A 25236-nucleotide genomic window follows, 5' to 3' on the forward strand; every position below is an offset into this window, starting at 1 on the left:
ATCGCAAGCAGGAGAAGCCCAGTAAGAGACTTCGCTCAGTCGGAAGTCTCTGGTGTAGAAAAGTAAACTGACGTGCCGGTAAGCGGTAATAAGGCTGATATCTTCATCGGCTAGCCTGAGAGGATCCGATGCGTCGGTTGACACGCTTAGGAGCGGTAAGGAAAGTTCACACCAGAAAAAAGGAATCAAGTTGTCTTGCGGGCTGCGAAAGATGGGATGTACTGGCAAAGATGCGCAGGTGTCCACACAATCTCCTGTAGTACATGCTTCAATCGGCGTATATCGTAGAGTATGGAACCAGAAATTTATGAGAGCCTTTTTAGTGCACTGCAGAGACGCATCTCTTCTAGCGTCTGCCCTAATTTTGAGGGATAGAAAAGCTCGAAAGGTGCACTTGATTAAGTTCGAGAGGGCAACCCCGAGAGGATGGAGGGCGGCGGTGGCGATCGGATCTATTTTGCCTTGTAGAAGTCAGACATCGAATCTCTACACCGTTTTTGGAGAGTGCTTGAGACACAGCATCAACCGTACCGCACTACAACATCTTCACCGCTCCCGAGCTCCCCTCCATACTCGGCGGCCTATCCTCCTCCTTAGAACCCCACGCATTCTCCTCACTCCCCAACGTAAGTTCCAACTCCCATCCCTCCGTAAAGAACTCATGTCTAATCCAATTCCTGGTATACGCCTCCCCATTCAACTTCGCACTCTGAATATAAATATTCTTATATGCATTGTCGAAATTCACATTGCGTATCATGGCGGTTTTGTTGGTGAGCGGAGAGGTTATGCTGACGGACTGGAAGAACGGCGGGATAATGAGGTAAACGTTTTGGCCAGGGTTAGGGAAGAGCCCGATGGTGGAGAAGAGCGTGAAAGACGCCATTGCTCCGGAGTCGTCGTTTCCAGGGAGGCCATTTAGGGAGGAGTTGAAGCGCGAGGGGATGTCTACCGGAGTTAGCAGGGAGTCGAACTTCCATCTAGCAATACCCTACATTCGTGCGCCCTCTTCGCACTTAAGCCGGGCCTGCCAGCGTAATGTGGCAGGTAGACCGTGAGGAACACTGGCTCGTTCCCTATATCAGCCAACCCACTCGTGAAAAAGAAATCCAGCCTCTTTAAAAACGTCTCCTCGCCGCCAAGCAGCTCGATGAGTTTCTTGACATCGTGCGGGACGAAGAAAATGTATTCCCAGACGCTACTCTCGAACGTCTCCGAAGGATTCGACGTCAGCGAGCAAAAGTCCGTGAGCGGGGAGCATGCAATCGGGTCTTGGTAACCCCATGTGCCGTTTAGGTACTTGGGTTGGAAGAATCCAGTGAAGCCGGTATCGGTCCCGTTGATGAAGGACTTCTGGTCGGCTTTGAAGAGGTTCTGCCAGCTGGATGCGCGCATTAGATACTTCGTATAAGTGTCCTTTCCTAAGCTTTTTGAGAGAGTGGCGAGGACAAAGTCGTTGTAAGCATACTCCAAGGTCCTCGAAATGCTCCTAGAGTTGGTGCCGAAACCGTTCGGATCAAAGTCTAGATAAGGAATGTAGTTCAAGCTCTTCCAACTGGCTAAACCGCCTCTTCCCTCAATACTCCACTCCAGCGGCTCGTTCTCCGCGTCGTTGACGACGGCTTCGTATGCGAGCTCCCAGTCGATGCCCGTCAGGTTCTTGACATACGCGTCGACCAACACATTGTCAGCATCTGAACCTCCTTGGGTCCATCCTTTACAGGTGCTCATGCTACAGTCAGGCAACCAGCCTCGATGCTTGTATATATCGAGCAAACTGCGTACGATCCTCGCCTGCTGAACGGGGTCCATGATGGTGAGGAAGGGCAGCTGCACTCTCCACATATCCCAGATGCAATAGAATGAGTCAAAATACGGCTCATTGCTCTGCCAGTCAGGGTTCTCGCCGGTATAGTCCTGGGGGGAAATCATGGTTCGATAAATTGCACTCCAGAAGTTGGTTTGTAAGCTACCATCAATACCTTCCGTAGCAATTGATATCGGCGTAAGCTTCTTTCGCCAGGCATCCTGGGCAGAGGATACCAGGCCATCGAAGTCAAAGTCCGGACCAGGTATTTCGCGCTCTGCATTCTGACATGCCTGGTCGGTGCTGATGAAGCTGAGGCCCATGCGTGCGGATATAGGCCCAGAAACCGGTCCTTGAAAGCGCACAAAACCTCCCGCTTGCAGGTAGAACAGATTGAAACCGCGGGTGACGTAGAGAGCCTTTGGCTCCGTACCTGCCCGATCGTTCACCCATACGCCGGAATCTTTGACTGTACCCCCAGCCAGATCGAGACAGAAGTACGCGACATACGAGCCAGCTCCGAAGCTTGGTAGAAACGTGCCATTTCCCTTGATTCTCCCTCCTTCACTGCCGTCTTCCGCTTCGACACTAACCGAAGCATTCTGACGGCTCTGCCAAAGATCCGTGAGATCTAACATTATTAGAGGATCCGAGCTGCCGTTTCCGGTCGCAGTCCCTGAGAAGTCGAAGCGGAACAGAGCAGCATGCTCCGACACGGTCATATCAGCCTTGATACCGTTCTCGAGTGTAACGCCAAAGTATCCCGGTTTCGCTACGACGGAGTCGTTTTTGTAGTGTGTCGCTCGGGCTCCGACGGGGTATCTGCAGGTATTGATGTCGTCCGAGGGGCATATCTGAGGGAAGATTGGGAAGTTCCCTAGGCTAGGATTTCCTCCTGTACCGGAGTCGTGCAGCGCTGAAAAGCCAGTAATGTTAGAGCCGTCTGTAGAAAATCCGCCGGTGTTCTCGCCATCTACGTCGGCCACAGCTGTGAAACGGTCAGCAGCTGTTGAAAAGCGCGCCAGACGAAGAAGAGGTCGATATCAGTCCATTGTGCTTATCATTATGGCTTCCATGCCCTGACGATGATAGCAACAGTGTGAGGTAGTTCAGCCTTGCAAACAAGTAGATTTGGAATCATGGGATTGAAGATACTCAACGCTTAGGATTGCGCTCGAGTACCTACCTTTTGCCATGCCATAGGGCAATGTGGCGCCCGCGAACACATTACCTCCACTGTTACTTCCAATCAACGGATTAACCCAATCAAGTACATCCGTGGTGTTCGCGCGCCTCGGCAATCTCGCCGTTAACGCAGTCGTATAGCAAAAAGAGAGAAGTGCGACAGAAACCGCATGAAGCCCCATAATGACGGCGGCGAGCGACCAAAAGGCCTGGAAATTGGAGGGAAGACATTGTATCTTTAATGCAGGTGCTGAAGATACAAAGTGGAGTCGCACGTTGACGACGTCACTCTGGATACAAAGCTCCTGCCTGATTGAGGAGCGTATATTGCGGGGTTGAGGGCACCCGGTACCTGTTGATCATCACAACCTTGGAGCCTTTCTTCTTGAACTCTGGATAAAATCCATCGCTCCTCAACGATCCCCTGGCCACTGTATCACCGCAAACTCCTGAGCTTGCGAAGTCATTGCCGCCAGCACGCGATGAGATGCGCACCTCGTAAAGGGACTGTCAGCAGGGTGGCACTACCCCACGTCCGGTTTCCCCTGCTGCTGTACCACCTTCAAGTTTCCAACGCATGCAACCGTGACAGGGAGCGAAATCCATCCGCGCGTGGCTGCTCCACACTTCCGCCGGTGAATGTCTAAGTGAGATTTTGTACTCGGAAGAATCGGAAGCACTGCCTCGTCCGCCTGACGGGCCCATTTAGCGATAGGCTGAGAAGCACATCTGGTCTGTATGACTGCAGCTGCCATGCATGGAGCACACTCATGTGACCGCGCGCCAGATGCTGTCGCTAAGTCTGCGCGGCGACCGAAAAGGCTTGGACGGGCTTCGGGCAGCCTAACGTTACGTCTATTTCCCCTCCAAATTCCATGCGAGGTAGACTTGGGCCGTCTCGTAAATGTCGGTGGCGGCAGGATCACCAACCTCGGCCAGCTTCGTCGTAAAGGCATCATGCGCTTGCGTGTTCTCCCAGCCGGTGAACGTGACAACTTCGTGAATTCCTGGCGCAGCATCGATCCGCACACCACTTGCGACTTTGTAACGGCTGCTCTCAAGCAGAGTCTGCCTCTCCTTCGCGAGGCCGTTGATGTGCGCGTCATCGCGTCCTTGCCTCACGGTCCGCCTCGTGATGCCCATAACCGGCGCCTCCAACGGAAGCGAAGTCATGGCGTCCAGCTCCACGTGGACGGTCCAAGTGAACCCGAGCATGTCCTCCTGCAATCCCAGGATCTCTTTCGCGCGAGGGGAGGCCAGGAACTCATGGTGCGCGTCCAAATTTGGCCAGAGTCCCAGAATATAGATCAGGGCGGGATCTTGGATGCAGCTGTAGAACTGTGACTGCGTTTGCAGCGCATCGCGAACAGTTGATAGGGCCTTGAGCAACAAAGGGTCCTTGGGGGCGACGCCGTTCAGCAATCGGAGCTGGGTAAGCTCGAGGACTGGCATTCTGGACTCGCGGGCGAGGTCAATAAAAGCTCGTATCGCATCCAGATATAGCAGCAAAGACGGAAGCACGTGCGGGAGGACGCACGGCAGTCGGAGAAGGCTGCACGACGTTCAGCCATTCACGTCAGGAACGGTCTAGGGCGGCTTGGCCTGAGCCATGGATAGCGCCTGTTGCCTTCAAGTAGATTGTTCGCGGCCGCCAGCGTTGCATCGCGAACCCGTTTTGGAGGCCGTGATGCAAAGGTGCTTTTCAGCTCTGGATCGCCATTCTTTCGCGGTGGCTCTGTATCGCCATGAGTCACGAATGACAGGATGGGCATCATCGCGCCCTTTGAGCAGACGGAGATCATTGCCCAAACCCCTATGGGCCGCCCCTCTGCCATTGCTTGGCGATGCTTGTGTCCTCGTGAAGCAAAAATAGCCCGGGACAACGCCGCGGCGGGGCCCATAGAGGCGTGTGATGAAACGGCTTTATCGTCGCAGGCCGGCGACAACATGAACGCAGCGCCTGTCTGAGCGGCACGCAGAGGTGTGAATTGAGTTGCTCGCAGAATCAGCCTGTTCGTGGGGCAAGCGCGGGAGGCTGCGCACTGCACGTTGACGCAAAGCCCACACAGCCATCATCGAGGCCGCCAACGTCGGCTCGATTCCGGTGAGCTTCTTTCCGCGCGGGCACAAGCCGGGCTAAACACTCCAGGCGTCTGCGCGGCCGACAGTCTGGAGACCAGCAGCCTGCAATTCGCCAGAATACGAAATAGGGCTGTGACTCAGCTGGCACTGCACCTCATCTCCCCTGATCGAGCCAGCACCACCCACACCCGTGGAGAGCTCCACGTCCCCGGTCTAAGCCCCCAAATTTCGCCCACGAGCCACTGCATATCAATCACGAACGGGGTATATATCGCCTCGCCTCGGGGAAAGGCCGCGTGCGGCCTTGCAGTGCTGAAACCTTTTCATGTCGCTGTCATTGCTGCCAGTTCGCCGCTCCATGGACAATTCAGACGGCTCGAGCAATTCTCCAGATACTTTCCCGGACAGTCGAAGCGAGAGCCAGAGTGCTCCTCCGCTGCCCCGCAAGCCTATCCCTAGAAAGGGACATACCAAATCAAGACGCGGATGTTTTAATTGCAAAAGACGTAGAATCAAGTGCAATGAAAGACATCCAGAATGCAACCACTGCATCAAGGCAGGGCTGCGATGCGAATATCCTGCGAACATTATTCAAACCACACAGAGATCGCCGACGTCCCAGAGTCCGCAAGAGATGGTGAACCTGCGTTCGACGCCAGGCACATTCGTGAGTGGTCCTGAGGCATGCGGTCAGCTTCGCAGTACCTGACTCTTACAGACCATGTCCGATATGCGATTATTCCATCACTTTCTGATCACAGCATATCCCCATCTGCCAGTGGGCGCTGACAAGATCTGGATAACGGTGATCCCCAGCTTTGCGCACAACGTATGTAGCATTTTCCTAAGGTTTCGTGGCGCATTCGGCGCTCGACAGTGCAGCATCAATCTGGTCAAGTCGGGATAGAATTCGGGTTCATTGCGCCGCGATGCCGTTGTTGCCAGTATTGAGCGTACAGACTGACTTGAGTAGTACGAATACCTCATCCATTCGATCCTTGCATTGGCTGCATCACATCTGGACGCGGTATCAAATGCCAATGTCGCCGAAGAAGCGATATCGCATCGAATTCTTGCAGTCAAGTCCCTGAACGAAGCACTATCGGTACCGCCGGCATCGAAGTGTGAGCGCGACGCAAGGATGGCGGCGGCGCTTGCGCTTGCCTTTCAGTCGAGTCATCTTCAAGATGGACTTTTCGAATTCTTGACAATGGTTAGAGGATGTAACCTGATTGCTATGGACGAATCGCTGGCGAACAGAGATTCGGCTTTCCACGTAGGTGATCCTCTTTCGGTGACGGCGGTCAGCATTTCTCTCTTGAGGCTTGGAAGGCTGGGATGAAAATGGAGGCTGACACATGCAGGCCTTTCGAGAGGATGGCCACCTCGCCACGATGAAGAACCGCCTTGCATCGTCGCAAATGAACTCGGTAAACCGGGAGGATCTCGACCTGGCCGCGATGTCGCTTCAGGGTATCGAACTGCTCAACATGAGCGACTTTGAGAAATCTTTCTGGGACATCTTGGTCAGAACAGTAGACAGCGCTTACGATAGGCCCGTCGAAGCGTATACGACTTTTGTCCTGCTTTACAACATACCGTCGAGGTGGTCGCACGACGAGTTCCAGTCGTTCATCGATCCGAACAACAAAGTCGCTCAGATTCTGCTAGCACACTTCATCGCCATCCAGGCTGTGCTCACACCGATATTGATCCTTGAGCGAGTGGGTTTCCAGGGCGTCGACGCTCCGACAGCGGTCTTGGGGTGGATCGAGGGCGTTTATAAGAATGTGCCACAGAGCTTGAGGCATCACGTTGAATGGCCGAGACAGGTTTCGCGGTATCCGTTCATGCGGTTCATGGGACAGAGGCAGATAGAGTACTATGAGTAGGCCTCCGGGGCTGGGGGTGGGAGTCACAAAGAAGCGCGAAAAACGGGGGCGTTGCCTCCAACCTGGATGTGTCAGCAAAGGACCCTGAAGAAGGATGGGCATACTTGGTAGTGATGGTAAGAATAGAGGAGCATGTTGCATGCATGGGCTGACGGAAAAGGCGTTCTATGATACCCGTGGCTGGCTAAAGGCCACGCCACTGCATTCGCTTAGACACTCGCTGGCAGTCAACTGTAAATAGAGTACGACTAGCGCAGAAAGAGAAAGGAAAGCTGAAGAAGAAATTTTCAATTGGCAAGGGAAGGTGCGTGGTGACCTTGATTAGCTTCGAAATTGGCAAGCGCAATCTGCGCCTTCTACGTTCAACGGCAACACCGAAAAGCCTCAACTCTCTCCAACACTCCACTCGTACTCGGTTCTACCAGCAACCCGACCACTCGCAATTCTTTGAGGACAAAACGGAGCCTCTATGATCGTCTTGCGGCAAGCAGCGCACACTGACCCTCTCCATGGCACTACTTGCTGTCCCGGCGTCGACCAAGGCTGTGAGCCACGAACACATCGTTGTCTCTAAGCTCCGTCCCCTCTGCCCGCTCCGTCATGCCCAGCCCGCCGCCCCGTCCCAAATACTTCGCTGGATGGACGAAGCAAAACACTGCGATAGCAGGCAGCATCGGCAGCGCTTCGAAGACGTAGAAGATCCACTCATGCGTAAAGGGATACCCGTAGATACCCAGCGCGAATTCAACGACTCGATACACGGAGCGAACCTAGATCATAGTCAGCGCTGACACTCCCTCCTCGGACGACACGAAGAAGCGGGCTTACAAGAATCAGCGAACTTGACACCCAAATAGCCTGCAACACCCTAAACCACCCCTTCGGCGCATCACTCCTCACGCCCACCTTGCTCCTCGTACACCACCAGAACCGCATCACGATCGCCAGGAACCACGCGAAAGTCGCAACCTGGGTCCCCAGTCCTGCAATCAGTACATTTGTCCCGTTTTCCGCCGCCTGGCCCTCCCAGCTCTCCGACGACGCATAGCTCGTGCCGCCGACTTGGATGAGGAAGGAGATGATGTCGCAGGCAACGAAGGTACGTGTGATGAAGCGCGCGGGGATGAGGAAGATGCGGTGGTGGGTCGAGGGGAGGACGGCGCGAATTAGGCGGCCGATGAGGAGGTAATTGCCGGCGGCTATGAAGATTGGGGCAACAATGATGAGCGTTGCGGAGGTGGCATATGCAGGCTACGGCAGCTATCAGCATACGTCGTTGGGAGAAGGAGGCACTCACAATCTCAGTCGGCCGTCTGCTCGACACAGCTCGGCCGATGTATCCCCCGACCTCGAGCGCCGAGCCAATGAGTACGCAGAGGAAGAACCACGAACGGTATTTGAAGAATGTCTGCCATGCTAGCACTATTGTTGGAAAGAGGAATATGATCGCCACAACGATGGCAAGAGCAGTGCTGCAGGAGTATTGCCAGATGCTATCGTCGTTTGGATCCGCGGCCATGCTGGAGTGAGAGACTATTTCGAAGTCAAGGAAAGTCCAAATAATAGGTCAAACAAGATGATACTGTTAAGGATATGAAGCTGCACCGATGGTCTACCTTGAGGGAATCCACACTCTCCTTTATACCCATCTCCATCTCGAGTCCTCTGCTAGCGCAGCGCATCATCCTCGCTATTCCATTCCAAAGAAGCATACCACATACAATCATCGCAAGCATACCCAGACAGAGCCATATTATTGCACAAACAATGACACGTATGTTCTACTTCATCTCCTCACCCTGCCATCACGAACAACTCGACCCTCAACGCGAAGGACGCGAGAGTTTTTGCACTCACTCTCCCTAACCCATGCCCAGGCTAAATGGTCAAACGCACCATCACGTGCCTCTACCGCCTCCCTTACAACCTTAGCCACTCCCCGTGATGTGGCTAACCCGAGCATCACGAGGCGGCCTCGACCGTGATTGGCCCCTACTCGTATTCCTCGGGTTCGCTTGCCTATCAAGTTTGTATGCTTGCTGAGCACGTACGCAAGCCGATGCTTTAATGGGCTGTTCATACATTTAACGGAGGCGAGCGGTGCTCTATGCGTCGTCACTCGTCGCAAGGGTTGCCTTCTTCAGACACCCCTTCTTTGCTTCGCGCATCTATCCATGGAAATCCACTCCCTGAATAGCTTCAAAGCTCCGTACGGATGTGGAGGAGTTTGCGAGACGTGATATAGTGCTGTGTTGCTCAGTTAGCATAACGCGCGCCTGAAGATCGCGAGGGAAAAAGAGCCCCACGTTCATGGACGAGGAGCGCCGCCTCGTCCGAATCGCTTTTGTAATTAAACATGTATCTCTACAATGTGTAGTTCCACAAAGTCACTCAAAGATGCAATTGGCTCCGGGCGATGAGCCTTAGGGTATGCTGAAACAAGAAGCCAAAACGTAAAACGCCGCCTATAAGAATGAGCTAACCCGGAAAAGCGGAAAAGCCTGACTGCCGATGTCGCCAATGCCGCTCATCCAGAAACGCCCGTGCTATCCGGTAGCCTTGCCTAGCTTTCACCGTGGTGAAGCCCTTTCCCCCGGGACGCCTTTGCTATGCAAGACTAAGTTTTGCCCGATCCTCTTAAGTCTATGCAACATCTTCCGTAACGCCGTAGAAATGATGAAGCGCGGAAGCGGTTTTAAGCCCGCGGTCTTGCGACACTGAGAGCGGAGACCGGAGAAGGTGGAGGGGATGGTGGGGCGAGCTCTGAACTGGGAAGAGCCCAGTTTTCCTGACGAGCGAGCCACATGACTGTGTTCAAGTCGAAGTGCTCGAAGAATACCTCATCCAGGAATCGTGCTTTGGGATCCGCGTAAGTGTGGTATTCTTCGCGGATCAACTCGATGTCGTATCCTAAGATCGTCAGGGCACATTTTAGAAGAGAGATTCCGTACGCTAGTGCTTACCCTGTATTCTCCTCAACAGGCCTACGACACATCCGGTGCGGTGCTGAATTGCCGTTAGTGGCTTGCCAGTTGAAATTCCTCGGAAATGCGCTACTCACCTTGCCCTTGTTGCAGTGTATCAGAATTGGGTGATTGGAGCGGTCCAAGACAACGTTCAGCGCCCTGGACATATCGCAGCTCTGCACCCTGACTCCGCCCTTGTTGGCGTTGATGTGCACTTGGAAGTGCTGAATGCCGGCTGACCTCATAAACTCGCGATACTCGGGCGAGATCTCCTCAGGCACGAGGGTTCTGAATCAGCGTCAGCATTGGCAATATATTGATCGATGCGCTGAGAACTCAGCGTGAATGGGCTTCAGACATGATGGTCTTCAGCTTCAGGCTCTTCAAAAACTCGTAGTTCTTCCCCTGCGGGTAACTACTACGATACACGTTTCCGGGCACAACAGCGCCATAGTTGGCAGGCGGAAACAACGAGCGGAGTCGCCCCGGAGCGTTCGAATCTGGTACAGGAATCGAGGTGCGCAGTGACTCGGCGGTTACAGCTGCGGATAGGACGGCTGTCGAAACTGATTAGATTTTGAAATTGTCGGGGAGATATATAGAAGGGCGGTAGAAACCGCTATGAAAGTAAGGGAGAGCGGGGAGGGACTGGGGAACACAAACCTTCCGGTTCCTTAACCACGTCGGCCGGCACATCTTCGTGATGGTGGTTTGCGGCGTGCTGCGTGAGCAAATGGCTTGCATCAAGTCCGAGAGATGTGATATAGCTTTTGATGTTCGCAAACAAGCCGCCCCGGGCAGCCTGCTGTTGTCCTTCGGTCGCCTCTGGCTGGCCATTTGAGATAGACATGTTGTGGAGCGGTCCGGAGCGGTGCGATTGTGTAAGTGGTAACGTGGAAACGGCGCGTGGAGGTACTTGGGTTGACTCTATAGACTCCGTGGCTTCCGGGGCACGGAAGCTTGAGTCGGAGGCTGCGGAGATGGGTAGGAAGAAGGCGAGCGTGTGGGATGAAGCGTGGAGAGCGAGGATTTGAAGGTTGAGGGCGCCGGGAAGCACCCAGCAGGCGGCGGAGCAAAGCCTGGTTGGTAGGTTAGCTATAACCGTGGCCGTTGAATTTAGACTATGCATCGTGGCGTGGGAGGGCAAGCGGCGCCTGTGAAAGCCCAAATCGTGAAATAGGACCTTTTGGCCAGCAAGGAAATTGCGAGGGAGGAAAGTTCGGGACATACTTCGCGGTTACAGCCCGTCTAAAGTACACATTGCGTTGGGTGGTATTGAGACAGGCAGATGGCGAGCTTCATTGTCGACCGGGGTGGTATTTTGTGTGGAGGACGGTGTTTGCAGGTCGTCAGAGGTGTGGTGTGAAAGCTGGCGGAACGGCGGAAGCGAGCTTCGGCGTTAGGCAAGGTTACGCGAGGCTTAGAAGGTGATGAAATTGGAACGCCCGTTGTCGTGGGATTCGTTGGTCCGGTCGGTGAGGCACAAGGAACTTGAAAATCAGTAGCTCATGCAGCTTAGTCACCCTTGTTTCCGGGCAGTGAAGCCACCCGAATTCCCCGCGTACGTCACTTTCCAAAGTTCAGCATATAATTGGCCCACTTATGCGCAGGGACGCGTGGGATTTGCTTTGTGCGGTGGATCGTAAGAGCCGCATGCCCGTGAGTCTTGAATCGCAAAACAAAACCTGTTGTTGTATTATTGCCTTAGCGAGGGGCATTTTGGAAACGTTCGAGAAGCGGTACGCCGAGCAGGCCATCACTCCACGTCGCGTGGTAGCGATGCTGGCTAGCCCGTAATGTTAGACTGAGCCGGCTTTTCCCATCGTGCTCCAGGGCTGTTGAGAACTCCGCTCCCTGCAGAGCCAAGTCCGAGGAGCGCCGAGCTTTCGTCATAATGTGCCCCCGAGCAATTCGCCTTCAGAGACCATCAAATCGAATTTTTTGTGATGTTGTGAATTACTTCTTTTGATGGAGTGGTGTCGCCAGCCTCTCGCATGTGACACATCTCCCCGCTATGCCTATCCCGCACTGGCGCTCCCGTCCCCAGAGTCCGTGCGCGCATCTGAAAGTTCGACGGACCTCGGGCATCGAGACTATCTCACCACCCCGTCCTCTGCCTCATCCTCTTAAGCTCACCTGCCCTCACTCCCCGAGGGCAACTCCACCATAACCGCAATGGATTCTCCACGCTCCTCCTCCCGCTCGGGGCGTCGTTCCTACCCAAACCTTCCCAATCTCTCGCTAGCCCCGCTCAGCTCCAAATACCCCCTCGATGCCTCGACACCGCCTTCCCCGTCCGAAGACCACGCTCGCACCCCGCGCACCTCATACATCGCTCAGAAGTCTGCACCCACCACTCCTGGAATATTGAGCCTGAGCCAGAGCCGCAGTAGCTCGCGCAATGGTAGACGTCATAACAAGGGCTACGCGTATGAAGGCTACTTCCTCAACCCCGATGTCCCTTTGAGGGACGCCGGCGAGATACCGAAGGCAAAGAGCACCAATACCCTGCTGCCCGGTGTGAGTTTCGCGGATGAAACACCGGGCAGGCATCACAGGCGGAAGGGCACTGCGCCTTTGCCAGTCCACACGCCTCTTGTTCGACATCATACGAGCGAGACGACAGACGAATGGTTCCACCGAGCTGGACTGGCAATTGCCGGCGAGACACGGGATTCCAAGGGACAGGGCTGGCTTGTGAGGAGAGAGAGTTCCACCAGCTTGGTCAACCAGATGGATGAGTTTGAGGAGCATCCTTCTCATGATAAACGGCACATGGCGTTGCTGTCGGGCGAACACCTAGCTGATGCCGAGTACAACATGTTCACTCCGCGTTATTCGAGACCCGGCAGCCGGGTTAATAGCCGCGTCGGAAGCCGTGTAGCGAGCGCGCGCAACAGCCGGAGAGGCTCAAGAGTAGGAAGCAAAATTGATTTGATGATGTCCGCGGGGCCCAAACCCCCTAGCAGCCGACATAGCTTGGAGACGGACGATAGCGTGTTCGAAGAAACACCCGTCGAGCCAGATTTTGTAGAAGGCGATGGAGAGAGCGACGGCGACGAAGAGGAAATCGCGCGATTGGCACGAGAACGAGGTTTCGGCCTTGGTGGTTGGATGGACAGACTAATTGGTTGGACTCTGTTCAGCGTCGACGAAGACGGCGAGGATTCCTCATCAGAAGATGAGGATGAGGACGATGCACCCCGGCCTGAGAACATGACCAAGGAAGAGCTGAAGCTGCGCCGAGAAGTCGAGGCGAAGAGGAGGAAGCTGGAGCGTGAAGCCATTATCGCAGCGTCGGCTGTGCATTCGCATGACAAGAAGGCCACCGATACGGAGGAGGATGCTGCATCTTCAGATCCCAAACCTGCACCCGGTGAAGAAGGTGGAGGATGGGCGGATGCGGCATGGCTGCTCGGCGTTGCGTCGAAGGTCTTGCTCTAATTTGTATCTTTTGCGCGGACACTGCCTGGTTACGTTTTACGCGATAGATCTAAAGCTAGAGTGCGCATCTCAGCCTCGATAACCTTCTTCGCGATACATAATTGAAGCTATTCAGCATAGCTTATCGATCTTACAACATCGCAGCGCTCATAGCGTCTTACTGTTCACGTACAATGCCTAAGAAAGAGTTCCCGCGAGCGCCTCTTACCCTGGACGGAGTCTATAAGTGCACAATTGCTACAGCCAGGGAGGCAGCCATTGCTATCCCCTTTGCCAAGATTCGCTGTCTCATTCCAAGGCGTCTAGCCAGAGGAACAGCATCGCAGTGACAAGCAACAGAATAATGAATGACAACCTTTCGACTGCGCTGGTAGAAGGCAAGCGAGCGCTTCCAGAGGAGATGATCGTGGCAATGGGGTACCAGTCAAAGTTGAGCAATGGGTCCGCCATCGGACGTGGAGCTTGATTGCTACTAAGGAGCACAGCGTTCTGTTATATGCTGGTCCTAGCTCTTTTTTTTGTTTGCGACGCGGGTGTGGGTCCTGTAGCATCCATCATTCCAGGCTCCAGCACTACATCTAAATACCCAAACGAGATTACGGGACCCGTTAGAGAGGAGGTACCCACATCTTGCGTGCATCTACGTATTGTGCTCTCCGGGATGTACCGTCACTGCCATCAGTCCATCGGCTCCACTCAGTCCATACACCAAACGATCACGTCACCCTTCCGCCTCCAATCATCATGGAAGTGGCTATTAAACCCTCGCCAACACTCCCGATACTCACTGCCCGCTAAAAACTTCTTCATTGTTGGCTCCAGCTGCTCAAAGAACACCAAGTTCTGCGGCCAAGGTCTTCTATATGCTCGTTTGTACTTTGGGTCGTGGCGTGCCCAGTGACGGCCCGACCGCGATCCACTCGCGCTGACAGTCTGAACATCCTCCATATTGTCTTTCAGCCAGCCCACAGGGCCAGGCTCAATGTAAAAGTGGTCTGCCTCGTCGAGATATGCATCGCGCTCCGAAAGCGGAATGTCGAGTGGGGGCTCGCAGGTGAGGGCCCAGGCGTCGATCTCCGGGTAGACAAGATGAGAGCGCCAGGGCGTGCTGTGGCAGGGCATGAGGAAGGCGACGGTCGTATTGGCTATATTCCTCTGATTGGAAAAACCGGTGCGAGTCTGGGATGATAGGCTGTTGTGTGCTTCATGTTTATGCCGCAGGTAGGACAACACGTCGATTACCCCGCGCTGATGTATCTGCGACGCATACCCGGCAATGAGCACGTTAATGACGAGAAGTAACGTGAGGATCGCCTTGCGCGATATTGGGGCCTGGGAAGGAAAGAAGGACGAGAGGGGGCCTGCGGAGAGAATGTGGAGGAATGGGAGGATGGGATACAGGAAGCGGACTTCCTTGTGGGAGATCAGGCTTAATACTAGGGTCACGATGAGGCATGTCCATGCAAGACGTGGTAATATCCTTTGTGGTCCGATATGCTCCGCAGGGTGTGTTGCAGTCCGTGACAGCGCCTGCCAGAGTCCAGTAGCGGCGAAGGGCAACGCTGTCGTGAGCAGTAGAGGTAGCCCTTCCGTCAGGTAGTAATCTGTTCGGTTCCTGCCGTAGAAAACGGCCAGAGATTGGGCTATGTTAAAGTAAAGGAACCGCAGCGGCGGGAACGTCCAAACTTGGTAGTAGAGCTTGTCGAATAGAACTGAGCAGAGGAGGATGGTAGAGCTAGCAAATGTCAATCATCTACCAGCGGTTACTGGGCGAGGAAACTTTGCAACGAGAATGTCGCGCCAGGGCGACGTAGGTTGCGGCAGGCGGATGCAGCACTTACCCGCAGAAAAAAATTTCACGGACAAGCACGAATCGCTGTCGAATCGAGGCGTGCCACAAGGTCGGAAGCGATAAGCAGAGCCAGATGAGGGCATTGGTTGGCCGCAGAATGCAGGCGCATGCTGCCAACAGAAGAGACAGACGAAGCCTGCAGCACAAGATGAACCTAATTCGGCACTAAAGCCAATGAAGGTGGAAGAGGATGGGAAGTTCCATATTTACACTTACTGGGAAACAGAGCCGAGGATGTCCTGGTCCACATTTTGCTTGCCCTGGTGCCGAAGTTCCCTATCTCTTGCGGGCCCCGGCCAGTGCCAAGGCCAGTTGTAGACAGCGATCACCGTAATGGAGGTCTCCAGGCAATTGGACAAGGTACGGGTCGAGCAAAACCACTGCCACGGGCTGCATATGGACAGCGCGAGCTACAGTGATGCAGACTCCAATATTAGAAATTGACGATGGAAAATTGGAATGACAGGTTGCGTACAGTAGTCAACGCTGTGCGACTGCCGCGGCCGTATGCTTTTTCTGCAAACCTCCAGGTGTAGTAGTCAAGCAGCGCTGCAAATAGCGCCTGGGTAACTTTCGGCGAAGCAAGGAGGAGTTCGGCTCGATCAGATAAACTTAAGCTGCAGATGTCGGCGAGTTTTACCGCCACTCGATAGCCTGCTGCAAATACCGCTGGATGCAGGGACGACCGCAGCTGCGTTCTCCACTCCTAGGCGCATGGTGAGACAACAGCCGACAGCGTGCGAGGATGGAAGATGCCAAACGAGACGTGGGACGACATGTGCATGGAGTGAAGCAGAAGGAAAATTTACCCATGTGATACAGGCGTTGCTGCGCCGGCCAACGGCTAGCTGCCATGCTGGCTCGAGCGATTGGAAGAACTCGTCGGGCTGGAAGAATGTGCGTAGGGTCAATGCATTCACGATGCGCAACGGCAGCAGCAGCGCGAGGACGGCTAGCGTGGAGTCACGATAGCTGTTGAAGGATCGGGATCGCGGGTGGGCGCCAGTCCGGCGGGGAATCGTGGCCCTCTGGGAGTCGCTGGCGGGCATTGAGCAATCAAACGACGGCGCTGCAGTCGGGCACGAGACGGCGGCGGGCGAGGGCGGTAATGGAATGGTCTGAATTGACTGCAGGTGGTGACGATGGAGGAGCAGCGTCGGGCGGGCTGGAACGTCACAGGCCGCGTCTGTGTGCTCGGGGCGCGAGGGCACGATGCACGAAAGAGCAGGGGAGCGCTGCACGACGACGCTTTGATGGCGAATGCGGCCGCCACACAACGCTCCGGCCAGGCACGGCTTCTTGGGTGAGGCCGTGGACTTAACCCGAAGAGGTATTTCACGATGCTCGTGGTGCTGGGCCCATTTCTCACGTCGCTTGTGCCCAAAGCCGCGCCGCGGACAGCGCCTGGCTCTGGCTCGACCGGTCGACGGTGAGGCGACCCCGCTCGTATCGCGGTGGTGACGCTGCCGGCTCGAGTCGGGTGTGCCGCACCCAAGGCCGGGCTAGAGCGCCGCGGAGCTGGTTGCGATGGCCGTGCAAACTGGCTGGCGGCGATGGGTGATGGCTGCTTGCTGGACCACGGCGCCCGTCGATGGAGGCGTTGGAGGGGTGGGAGGTGTGCACGGGCTCGGCGGATCTTGGGCGATGAGGGACTTTTTGGGTGCAGCAGGGCGGGAACGAAGAAGCAAAACCGACGAAGATCTGGGGAAGAATTTGAAGCTAAACTCGATGCGCGTGGATAGAGCAGAAAGTTACTGTAGCTGGGCGCCCATGGTTCGCGCTCTGGGGAAGCGCCGGCTGGACCTGCTGCGAGCCCTGGAGCAAGGGCAGCATCATCATGCAGAAGAGAGTCTCTTATCGCGGCTGTGGAATAATCGGGGATCCGTGCGGCGCCGGCAGAACCATTGCACGCCGTCCGCATCAGGCCATGGCCGCTGGGACGTCACCGTCACGACGGCGGACACACCTGGGCAATACAGTAGCGTTCGTCCAGCAGCGCCTAAGCAATCAATCGCTCGGCTGGTGCGCGAAGCAATCACACGAGACGGCCGCACCCACCCACCACCGCGCCTGCGGTCATGCTGTTGCTGCAGCGAAGAAATCGTCGTCCCGCTCAGCTCGATGCAGGAGCATGCGCTGCTCGCACCACCCTCTCCGCCGACGCCACACGGCGGCCAGCGCAAACTTGTTGAGTTCGTTGACGAGCCCTGTGGGAAGGCGCAGGACGGCGGCGGCGCGCGCGCGGCCAATGACGAGCGCGCCCGGACCCACCGCGGCCGCGCGCTAGCCGCATCCGGCATGGCCGATGCTGTGCAACTCAGGCGATGGCGTCGCGGAGATAGTGCGCTCGGGCCCCCGTTCGCCTGCACGGACAGACAGAGGCAGATCCCCAAGCACCTCTCCGAATGAAAAAAAGGCCCCGAATTCTGCTGCGCGCCCTCAACAGCTTCGTCCCGTGCCTGCCGGCTGCGTTGAGCGCGCCTCCCTGCCTTGTCCGCTGCCTGTGTTCTTTGTCTGCCCTCTCCCTGCCCCCAGTCTTAAGTTCGGCCGCCAGCCCTGTCACCTCATATCTGACGCTGCCCGCCGGCTCGCCTTCGCCCGCTAACCGTCCCTGGCCCCTCCAGCAATCGTCATATATCGCCCTCGCCAGCAATTGTAGGGTAAAAATAAGCCGCGCCCATCACTGCCAGGAACGGCAACGAGCTGACATCGCCCACTTGGTTAGCAGCCTTAGTGCCCTTGGGTCCTGGCTTCCGTGTCGATCGTCGTCTCAACCCATTGATCGCCCGTTGAAACTCGCTGCACACCCACATCGCCCTCCCTCTCAGACACCCCCCGCCGTACCACTCTCGCAGCGCCCCCGAAGCCGACGACCGTATTGCAGCCTCCCGCCCGCTCCGCCGTGTACGACTGCGCCATTGTTTCCGCCCTGCCTCCGAGTGCTGCTCCGCGCAGCATGATACCGCGTCGCCCGCCTTCCTGACTGAACACGACCGAACGACGACGCCCCGCAGCTTTGACATGTTCGCACTATCGGGCTGACGTGCGAGGTGACGTTGGTGCGAACGGGCGCCTGACGGCTTTGAATGAACGTCAATTTGCAAGACGCTGAACTCGCGGGCGTCGTGGGTGACCCCAACGCGGGCATGGCGGCGCCCGTGGAACCGAGCATGGAACAGCCGCAGCGAAGCTCACCAGCGTCCGCCGTGTGCTACATGAATTTCGACGAGGCGCAGACACAGCCGGCCCATGATACCGCGCCTTCGCAGATCGCGAACCACGGTCCCGCGCTCGCCGCAGAGCATGATGCGGGGTCCGTGGATCCAGCGACGCCAGCAGAGGACGACTTCGACAGCACGCCGCGCTCAGAGGCGCCCTCCGTCCCCGATACTGTCAACGAGGCTCTACAGCGGCTCCACGTCCACGGCTCTGAGCCCAGCTACTTCTCTCCGCAGCCGCGGCGGGTCTACACCTCCCAGATCGCGCGATCGAACCCCTCCACTGAGCCCTCGCCGACGACGACCGCTGCCCTCGATGGCCCGCACCTTCGCTCGGTAGAGCCCATAACAGAACTCTCATCGGGCCTTGCAGAACATGTCGACCGCCCCGTGTATCAGCGAGATCTTTCCAGCGCCTCCACGGCTAGCGCCTCGACCGTGCGTCCAACCTCCGTAGAGCCCTTCCACACGTTTTTATATTCGAGGCAGCGGGATGGTCCGGTCTATCCCAACCAGTCCTATGCCGCCCTACAGTCGCAACAATACCCGAACTCACATGGTCCGCCAATCCTACGTACACGAAGCTCCCATCCGACTCACGGTCACTCCGTCTCCAATATCTCGAATTTCAGTCATGCAAACGAGCACCACCACAACATCATGGAGTCTGGTTCACGCACCGTGGGCAACTCTCCTGCCAGCAGCCCTGGCCTCTTTAGTCCCGCCACTCCTCCTCTTCGTCACACCCAGCAGTCCGAAGACAACCTGTACTCCGGGCCCTGGCTGCACCACACCCACAGGCAGCCGCCAAAGGAGACGCATGTCGCTGACGTCGATGTTGATCCTGTTTCCGGGCGGAAGCTAGTCAACCACTACGAGGTCATTGGCGAGCTAGGCCGCGGTGTGCATGGGAAGGTCAAGCTAGGGCGCAACCTAGAGGACGGTGCCACTGTCGCTATCAAGATAGTCGACAGATACTCGAAACGCCGCCGCCTGGGGAAGAACACAAGCCACGAAGACAAGATCAAGCGAGAAATCGCCATTCTGAAGAAAGCCCGGCATGCGAACATCGTCAGTCTGCTCGAAGTCATTGATGACCCCTCTAAGAAGAAGGTATATATTATCCTAGAGCACGTAAAGAATGGTGAAGTAAAGTGGCGGACGGAAGGTGCAAAAGAGGTGTGTATGGTAGAATGGCGTCGATACCAGCGGGAGTCTGAAGGCATTTTCGACAACGAAAGCGCAGCTCTGGAGGACGAGAAGATCATCAGACTCGCTCACCAGAAGCTCGAACGCCAACAACGCCGGCGGGCAAAGGCGTTGCGTCAGCGCCGACAGCTCCCGGACGACCTCGAGTCTTGGAGTTTCGAGCTTGGAGGTGATTCCGAGGAAGATTTTTCAGAGAACGAACGGAGCTCTCGAGCATTGGAAGACAGGCCTGAAAGTCGGCTCCACTATGCAGAACATCACGGTTCCACTAGCAATCAGGGCACGCACATGGAAACCGCGATTCGCTCAAGCACCCCCACAGCCAGCACCAAAGGGGAAGACCCAACCCTCTCCACCGGTCTCGAAGGGACCATGTACGGAGCCTATGACACCGAAACCTTCCGTGGACGGACCCCAAGTCTGGCCGGCAGTAGCTCTTCTCACTTCACTGATGGAGAGGAAGAGGTTCCAGAGCATTTCCGATACGTTCCCTTGATGACGATTCAGGCAGCGCGGGAGGCATTCCGGGATACAGTGCTTGGATTGGAGTATCTTCATTATCAGGGTGTCATTCACCGAGACATTAAGCCCGCCAATCTGCTCGTGACGGCAGAACATCGAATCAAGATATCCGACTTTGGGGTATCTTACCTCGGGCGTCCAGCTGCCGACGACAGCAACGGCGACCAATCCGAGTCAGACATGCACGATGCTGACGAGGCGATCGAGCTGGCTAAGACCGTGGGCACTCCAGCCTTTTATGCTCCGGAGCTATGCCATACCGACCCAGATGTCGACGCTATTCGGATAGGTCCCCAAATTGATATCTGGGCCCTCGGTGTAACCCTGTACTGTCTCATCTACGGGCGTGTGCCGTTCCATGACCCCAATCAGTTCCGCCTCATGAAGGTCATTACGGATGCGGAACCCTACATCCCCAAGTACAGGTTGAAGCCTGTTGCAGAGAACTCGAATTCCCGGCCGAGCTCGCATGGGCGGTTGTATCACCCGATGACGACTAGTCGGAGAGCTCCACACGATCTCGAATATGAAGAAGTTAGTGAGGACTTGCAGGATCTTCTTCGTAGATTGTTCGTCAAAGATCCACGTTACCGGATATCTGTCCAGGACATTAAGCGGCACCCTTGGCTTACCCAGGGTATTGAGGACCTCACTGCTTGGGTCGAACGTACCGATCCCGACAAATCTTCTCATGGAAGGAAGATCGAGATTTCGAAGGCTGATATCGACGATGCTGTTGTTCCGTTCACTACCTTCCTGGATCGTGTTCGATTTGGAGTCCGCAAAATCGGGGACATGGCTAGGAGCCTCACACGCCAGGCGTCCAGGAAACGTGGCCTGAGCTCGGCGAGCGGCCAGGATCCACATACGGTCGGGAGTGCGCATTCGTCTAGCAGCACGATCAGCCAGGATGGCCGGCGACCTAGTTTAGGTCCAGGCATGACCATCTACGAGGCGTTGAGCAGATCGCGAGAACCCGAACATCCGCTCTCCCAAAGTCAGACTGCTAGTCCGGAAGCGAGTGACCGGCAAAGATATTTCGAAAGCCCGAATGCCCGCAACGCTTCACCTGCCCACAACACAGAAGCTCATGAGCGCCCGTCGTCTTTGGCACTCGCCGGTAGGCCACCTACACTAGGACGCGCGAACACAACGGCGTCAACGACTGGGTCGATACGAACCATTCGACCGTCTGAGCCATCCAGCAGAGGTCGACCGCCATCCCCAAATATCCCGCCAGGACTCCCGGGCACTCCAACCGTTCTCGACACGCCAGGCGGCTCCAATCTTAGCGGCATCTTTGGCGGGCTTCCTCGTCATGTCGTCAGAAATCGGACCAGTGACGAAAGGATGTTAATGCCTCCAAGGGAGCACGCGCGAGCAAAGTCCATTGACAGGCTGGTGGGGACGGATTCTGATGCGCACAGCGGGCCAAGTCTGGCGATAAGCACGGCTGTTGCTTCTGGACATGTGGACCAACCGGATCTCTTAAAGGAATTGTCGCCGACTGTTGCCTGTGGTCCGTCCCCCAACTTCTCTGATTCCCGCTCTCCAGGCTCGATGGATAGAGGATGCTCCCGACAATCCTCGGTTTCATCCATTTCGTCTCGCTTGCAGCGGAGCTGGGCAGCTCGAAGCCACGAACTTGAAGCCGGGTCGACCCTGGCCATGTCTACCGTTGCACATGCCCCGCTTGCCCGTGACACTTCAGATGAGAGGTTTAGCAGAGCCAAAGATGAATTCGTTCGTCGCAGGGTGATAGAAGAGAACCTTGGTCGCGAGAGACCCCATTCAGCGACATTTCAACGACCTCCATCGTCCCTCAGCCAGACAGCCTGTCCTCCGAGCCCTGACGATGAAACATTCTACCAGCGACAGAAGGTTGAGGATTTCTTGAATCAACAACACGCTTCCTCCCATAATACCAGTCCCATCAGCTACCCAATCATCCATCCACCACAGACAAGGACCGTCAACTCCAGCTCGTCTGAAGATCACTTTACCTTCATGTCGCAATCTACTTCCAACCCTTCCATCCCCTCGGTAGCCTCTGCCAACTCATCCATGGCGCCGGACGAGTGCGTCTCTATGAATTCATTCTCTAGAGGAGCAGGCGCAGCATCTGCCGATTCACTCTACATCAATCAGTTCGACGCCCCAACCGATGACCCTGCGGGTTACGACGGTGACCACGCTGTTGAAACTGAGGACGATGACGAAGATTCCGATGACGATTTCCTTGTCATGGGGAAGAAGAAGAAGCCTGCGCCAAGGAGCGAGTCCATCTCGAATGCGGAACTGGCACGGTCCAGACTCCGCAAAGAAGTCTCGGTTCGCAGAAGGTCCGCACGCAGCGGAAGCAACGGGACGGTGAAGAAGATACCACCTCCTGGCGACTCTGGAGACGAGAACAGCCCCGAAACCCAATAAGCAGCAAGACTGCCCCGTTTGGACGACACCTACATACGATCTGCATGTACGACTATCATCCTTTACTATTGCGGTGTCCCTTTTGCGGAGATACCTCTTGCGCGCACATTTATATCCCGTTCAGCTTGTTCGCTGCTGGTTCGGCCTCGCATACATCAGGAGTCTCTTGTACAAAACATCTCACTTGTCCTACCTTTGCCGGCAGAAATTCGCCTTTTGGGCGGCTGGCAACGCGTTGCTTCATTGATTGGAGCTACGCGCAAACGCAAAAATGAGGTTGCATCAAACACGGTTTCTCTCGCAAAAATCATAGGTTGGCGTATCATTTCTTTCGTTGCTTCCCTCTTCTCACTCACTATTCATGGTATAATCTTTTGCATGGCATGGATTAGGGATCTTATCTCCATCGGGGCTTCTCTCTCCCTTGAGCCTTGGAAAGAGATATGTCTATATGAAGGGATGATTTGTATACCTTTGATGGAAATGTCTTTTTGTTGTTTTGGTGTTGGACTGGGAATGGGAATACCGCATGATAGATCTCTTTTTTTTCTGGTTGGGCCACCACTCTTCTCTCCCGTTTTACTCATGCTTCGCTAGGCGTTTGTGCTTTCAGAGATGGACGTGATATCACAGGAGGGTTTCGGCTTCCGCTATAGCGTTGAGGCCCGTTCGCCTTCTACCTAGGTAGCATAATGGCAGGACGGCGAGCAGAATTCTGCTTGTACATATTCACATGGCTGGAAAGTGCTGTTCACCTCTTTCCGTGTACAAGTTCGCCTACTCGGGTTCGCCGCTGAGAGCCGACGGCAGCCTCAGCTTGGTGACAATCACCTGACAAGAGCGGTCTAAATCCAATGAACGGCATGTCCGTCTAATTGCGCCTCGCTCACCGTTTCTGTGGCCAGTCCCCTTCGCCACTATCAGACGGCCTTACGGTGTACATGTGTAATCAGGAGATGAATCGGACGACGATCTCTGCCCTTCCAAGGTTCTTTTCAACCGGTCGTCGGTCTTGGGTCGGACGGCGGCCGGAGGACCCACCCGACCGCCCTGGCCCCCTTTTTTCCCAGCGCCCAGCGCTTGCGCAATCAAAATGTCGTGCGAGGTTGCGCTCTGAATAGGGCCGATGCAGGGCAGGGCCCGTTTCTGTCTGCGCGAGATGGGGTGCTAATCTATGTTCCTACCTGTGCGTTCTGCTGAATGCGGAAGGCGCTGCATTGCTGTATCGCTTGCGACTGCATGCCCAGGGTGTGTGTTCCGATGCGTGCAGGCAATCGCGAGGCTGCTCCGATCGTGGGAGTTCGCGGCAAGCGAGTTTTGCATGCAGGGCCGTTCCGATTCGGAGAGGAGAGTAGGAGGTAATATGTGGGGATATTAAGGCCGCTTACTTATTCTTCTTTCTCGGCGGGGGTGAGCCTGGGCTGGACGCATTGGGGTGCAGATTGTGGGGTGGAGATAGGGCTGATAAGACGTGCAGAGGGTTTTCTAAAAGAGGAAAGGGAGGGGTCGGCGGGAAGGAATGAACGGGTGTTTGGGAAGGGGCGTGGATGAGGGATGACCTCGGGAGGGATTAGTGATGGTTGGGGTGCTTATCAATCTAGATATTAGCAGGGTTGGTGGAGGTTAGAGGGGTTGGATAGGCTTGGAAGGGTTTGCACGCGAGCATGCCTTCGCGGATTTTCATATTCACCTTGAGCATTCTTCTTCTTGGGACTCCCAAAGCAAGAGACTGAAGTGCTTGCTAGAGTGGAGTCCAATCGTCCAGTCAAGCTTGAGTCCCACGACGTTGAGCTGCGCACATGCTCCTTTGCCCTTCTCGGGGCCCGGTGCACGCATGCATGCTCGGCTGCATGCTCACCTCACGTTTTCGGGCGCAGTAAGAGGAGTAGGACCGGTCATAGGGCCGGGCATAGGGCTGGATAAGAGGTGGCGATAGGGCGTCAATGGCGTCCTGGAACGACGGCTTCCATATCCGCGTAAAGTCGTGTATGCACGCTTTTGATAAGCTGATCGGTGAGGTTGAAAGAGTTCATTGCCGGAATGTTGACATGCATGTTCGATGGGGTGGAGTGAGACGGCGGATATTGAGGAAGGATAGCATGTAGTTCGAACGAGGGATTGATGCTGGTAGCCGGGATGGATAATGCAAAAGGAGATTGAATCGTCTTGGAATCGAAAGGACGCGCTTGAAGATGCTTGTGCTTGATGTGTTCAAGTAACGTTCTGCTGAACGTGACCTGCTTCATCTTTCCCTTGAGAGATTGGCAGCAGAGCCTCGGCAACAGCAAACTCTCAAGCATATGATGAGCCAAGCTGCAAGAATGGCGTCCTTGCATCCTCCGCCAGTATATCAGGATTGGCCCATCAAGTGCGTGCCCTCATTGCCATGACTTTCAGCAAACCACACCGAATCCAGCTCAGCTTAGCTCAACCCAGGTTGTTCCTGTTGCGGGCGATTTGGCCGAGCTTCTATGCGTCCCGGCTGTAGTGGCCGAAGTCTTCGTCAGGATTTTTTAGGGCTAAAAATATGCCAGCGAGCGGTAATGGGAAATGACCGTACCAGGAGTCGATATCGAAGATATGGATCCCGGAGAAAAACAATTCAGTGCACCGAGGATGTGGCGGCTTG

The 25236-nt window shown here is 55.5% G+C and overlaps 9 protein-coding genes across 9 annotated transcripts; 4 read left to right on the top strand and 5 right to left on the bottom strand.

The window, feature by feature from the left end:
- Positions 1-155: 155 nt before the first annotated feature.
- BU26DRAFT_17825 (glycoside hydrolase family 92 protein) lies at positions 156-3452 on the bottom strand. The gene is made up of 3 exons (XM_033820360.1): positions 2994-3452; positions 996-2795; positions 156-948 (listed from the first exon to the last, which is right to left on the bottom strand). Exons 1-3 carry the CDS (start codon positions 3172-3174, stop codon positions 536-538), a joined length of 2394 nt encoding a protein of 797 aa, XP_033691264.1. The 5' UTR covers positions 3175-3452; the 3' UTR covers positions 156-535.
- Positions 3453-3847: 395 nt separating this feature from the next.
- On the bottom strand, positions 3848-4444 carry BU26DRAFT_414318 (uncharacterized protein; the record flags this gene model as incomplete). Its single annotated transcript, XM_033823065.1, has 1 exon — positions 3848-4444. One exon carries the CDS (start codon positions 4442-4444, stop codon positions 3848-3850), a length of 597 nt encoding a protein of 198 aa, XP_033691265.1.
- An 800-nt stretch (positions 4445-5244) lies between these two features.
- On the top strand, positions 5245-7247 carry BU26DRAFT_444903 (uncharacterized protein). Its single transcript, XM_033824574.1, has 4 exons — positions 5245-5741; positions 5793-5903; positions 6048-6350; positions 6439-7247. The coding sequence occupies exons 1-4, from the start codon at positions 5400-5402 to the stop codon at positions 6964-6966; spliced, it is 1284 nt and encodes a 427-aa protein (XP_033691266.1). The 5' UTR covers positions 5245-5399; the 3' UTR covers positions 6967-7247.
- A 234-nt stretch (positions 7248-7481) lies between these two features.
- On the bottom strand, positions 7482-8485 carry BU26DRAFT_557729 (RTA1-domain-containing protein; the record flags this gene model as incomplete). Its single annotated transcript, XM_033832492.1, has 3 exons — positions 7482-7736; positions 7795-8217; positions 8264-8485. The coding sequence occupies 3 exons, from the start codon at positions 8483-8485 to the stop codon at positions 7482-7484; spliced, it is 900 nt and encodes a 299-aa protein (XP_033691267.1).
- A 1176-nt stretch (positions 8486-9661) lies between these two features.
- Positions 9662-10782, bottom strand: BU26DRAFT_412784 (tyrosine-protein phosphatase SIW14; the record flags this gene model as incomplete). Its single annotated transcript, XM_033822987.1, has 5 exons — positions 9662-9876; positions 9930-9972; positions 10028-10220; positions 10291-10489; positions 10596-10782. 5 exons carry the CDS (start codon positions 10780-10782, stop codon positions 9662-9664), a joined length of 837 nt encoding a protein of 278 aa, XP_033691268.1.
- A 1063-nt stretch (positions 10783-11845) lies between these two features.
- Positions 11846-13520, top strand: BU26DRAFT_17934 (uncharacterized protein). The gene has a single exon (XM_033820371.1). The coding sequence runs from the start codon at positions 12108-12110 to the stop codon at positions 13374-13376; it is 1269 nt and encodes a 422-aa protein (XP_033691269.1). The 5' UTR covers positions 11846-12107; the 3' UTR covers positions 13377-13520.
- A 552-nt stretch (positions 13521-14072) lies between these two features.
- BU26DRAFT_412989 (glycosyltransferase family 22 protein) lies at positions 14073-16277 on the bottom strand (the record flags this gene model as incomplete). The annotated part of the gene is made up of 5 exons (XM_033823001.1): positions 14073-15111; positions 15218-15364; positions 15445-15638; positions 15704-15934; positions 16038-16277. 5 exons carry the CDS (start codon positions 16275-16277, stop codon positions 14073-14075), a joined length of 1851 nt encoding a protein of 616 aa, XP_033691270.1.
- A 478-nt stretch (positions 16278-16755) lies between these two features.
- Positions 16756-17637, top strand: BU26DRAFT_557733 (uncharacterized protein; the record flags this gene model as incomplete). Its single annotated transcript, XM_033832493.1, has 1 exon — positions 16756-17637. One exon carries the CDS (start codon positions 16756-16758, stop codon positions 17635-17637), a length of 882 nt encoding a protein of 293 aa, XP_033691271.1.
- Positions 17638-18443: 806 nt separating this feature from the next.
- Positions 18444-22607, top strand: BU26DRAFT_413664 (kinase-like protein; the record flags this gene model as incomplete). The annotated part of the gene is made up of 1 exon (XM_033823027.1): positions 18444-22607. The coding sequence occupies one exon, from the start codon at positions 18444-18446 to the stop codon at positions 22605-22607; it is 4164 nt and encodes a 1387-aa protein (XP_033691272.1).
- Positions 22608-25236: the final 2629 nt, after the last annotated feature.

This window comes from Trematosphaeria pertusa (assembly GCF_010094035.1).
Source record: "Trematosphaeria pertusa strain CBS 122368 unplaced genomic scaffold BU26scaffold_1, whole genome shotgun sequence".
Lineage (NCBI taxonomy): Eukaryota > Fungi > Ascomycota > Dothideomycetes > Pleosporales > Trematosphaeriaceae > Trematosphaeria > Trematosphaeria pertusa.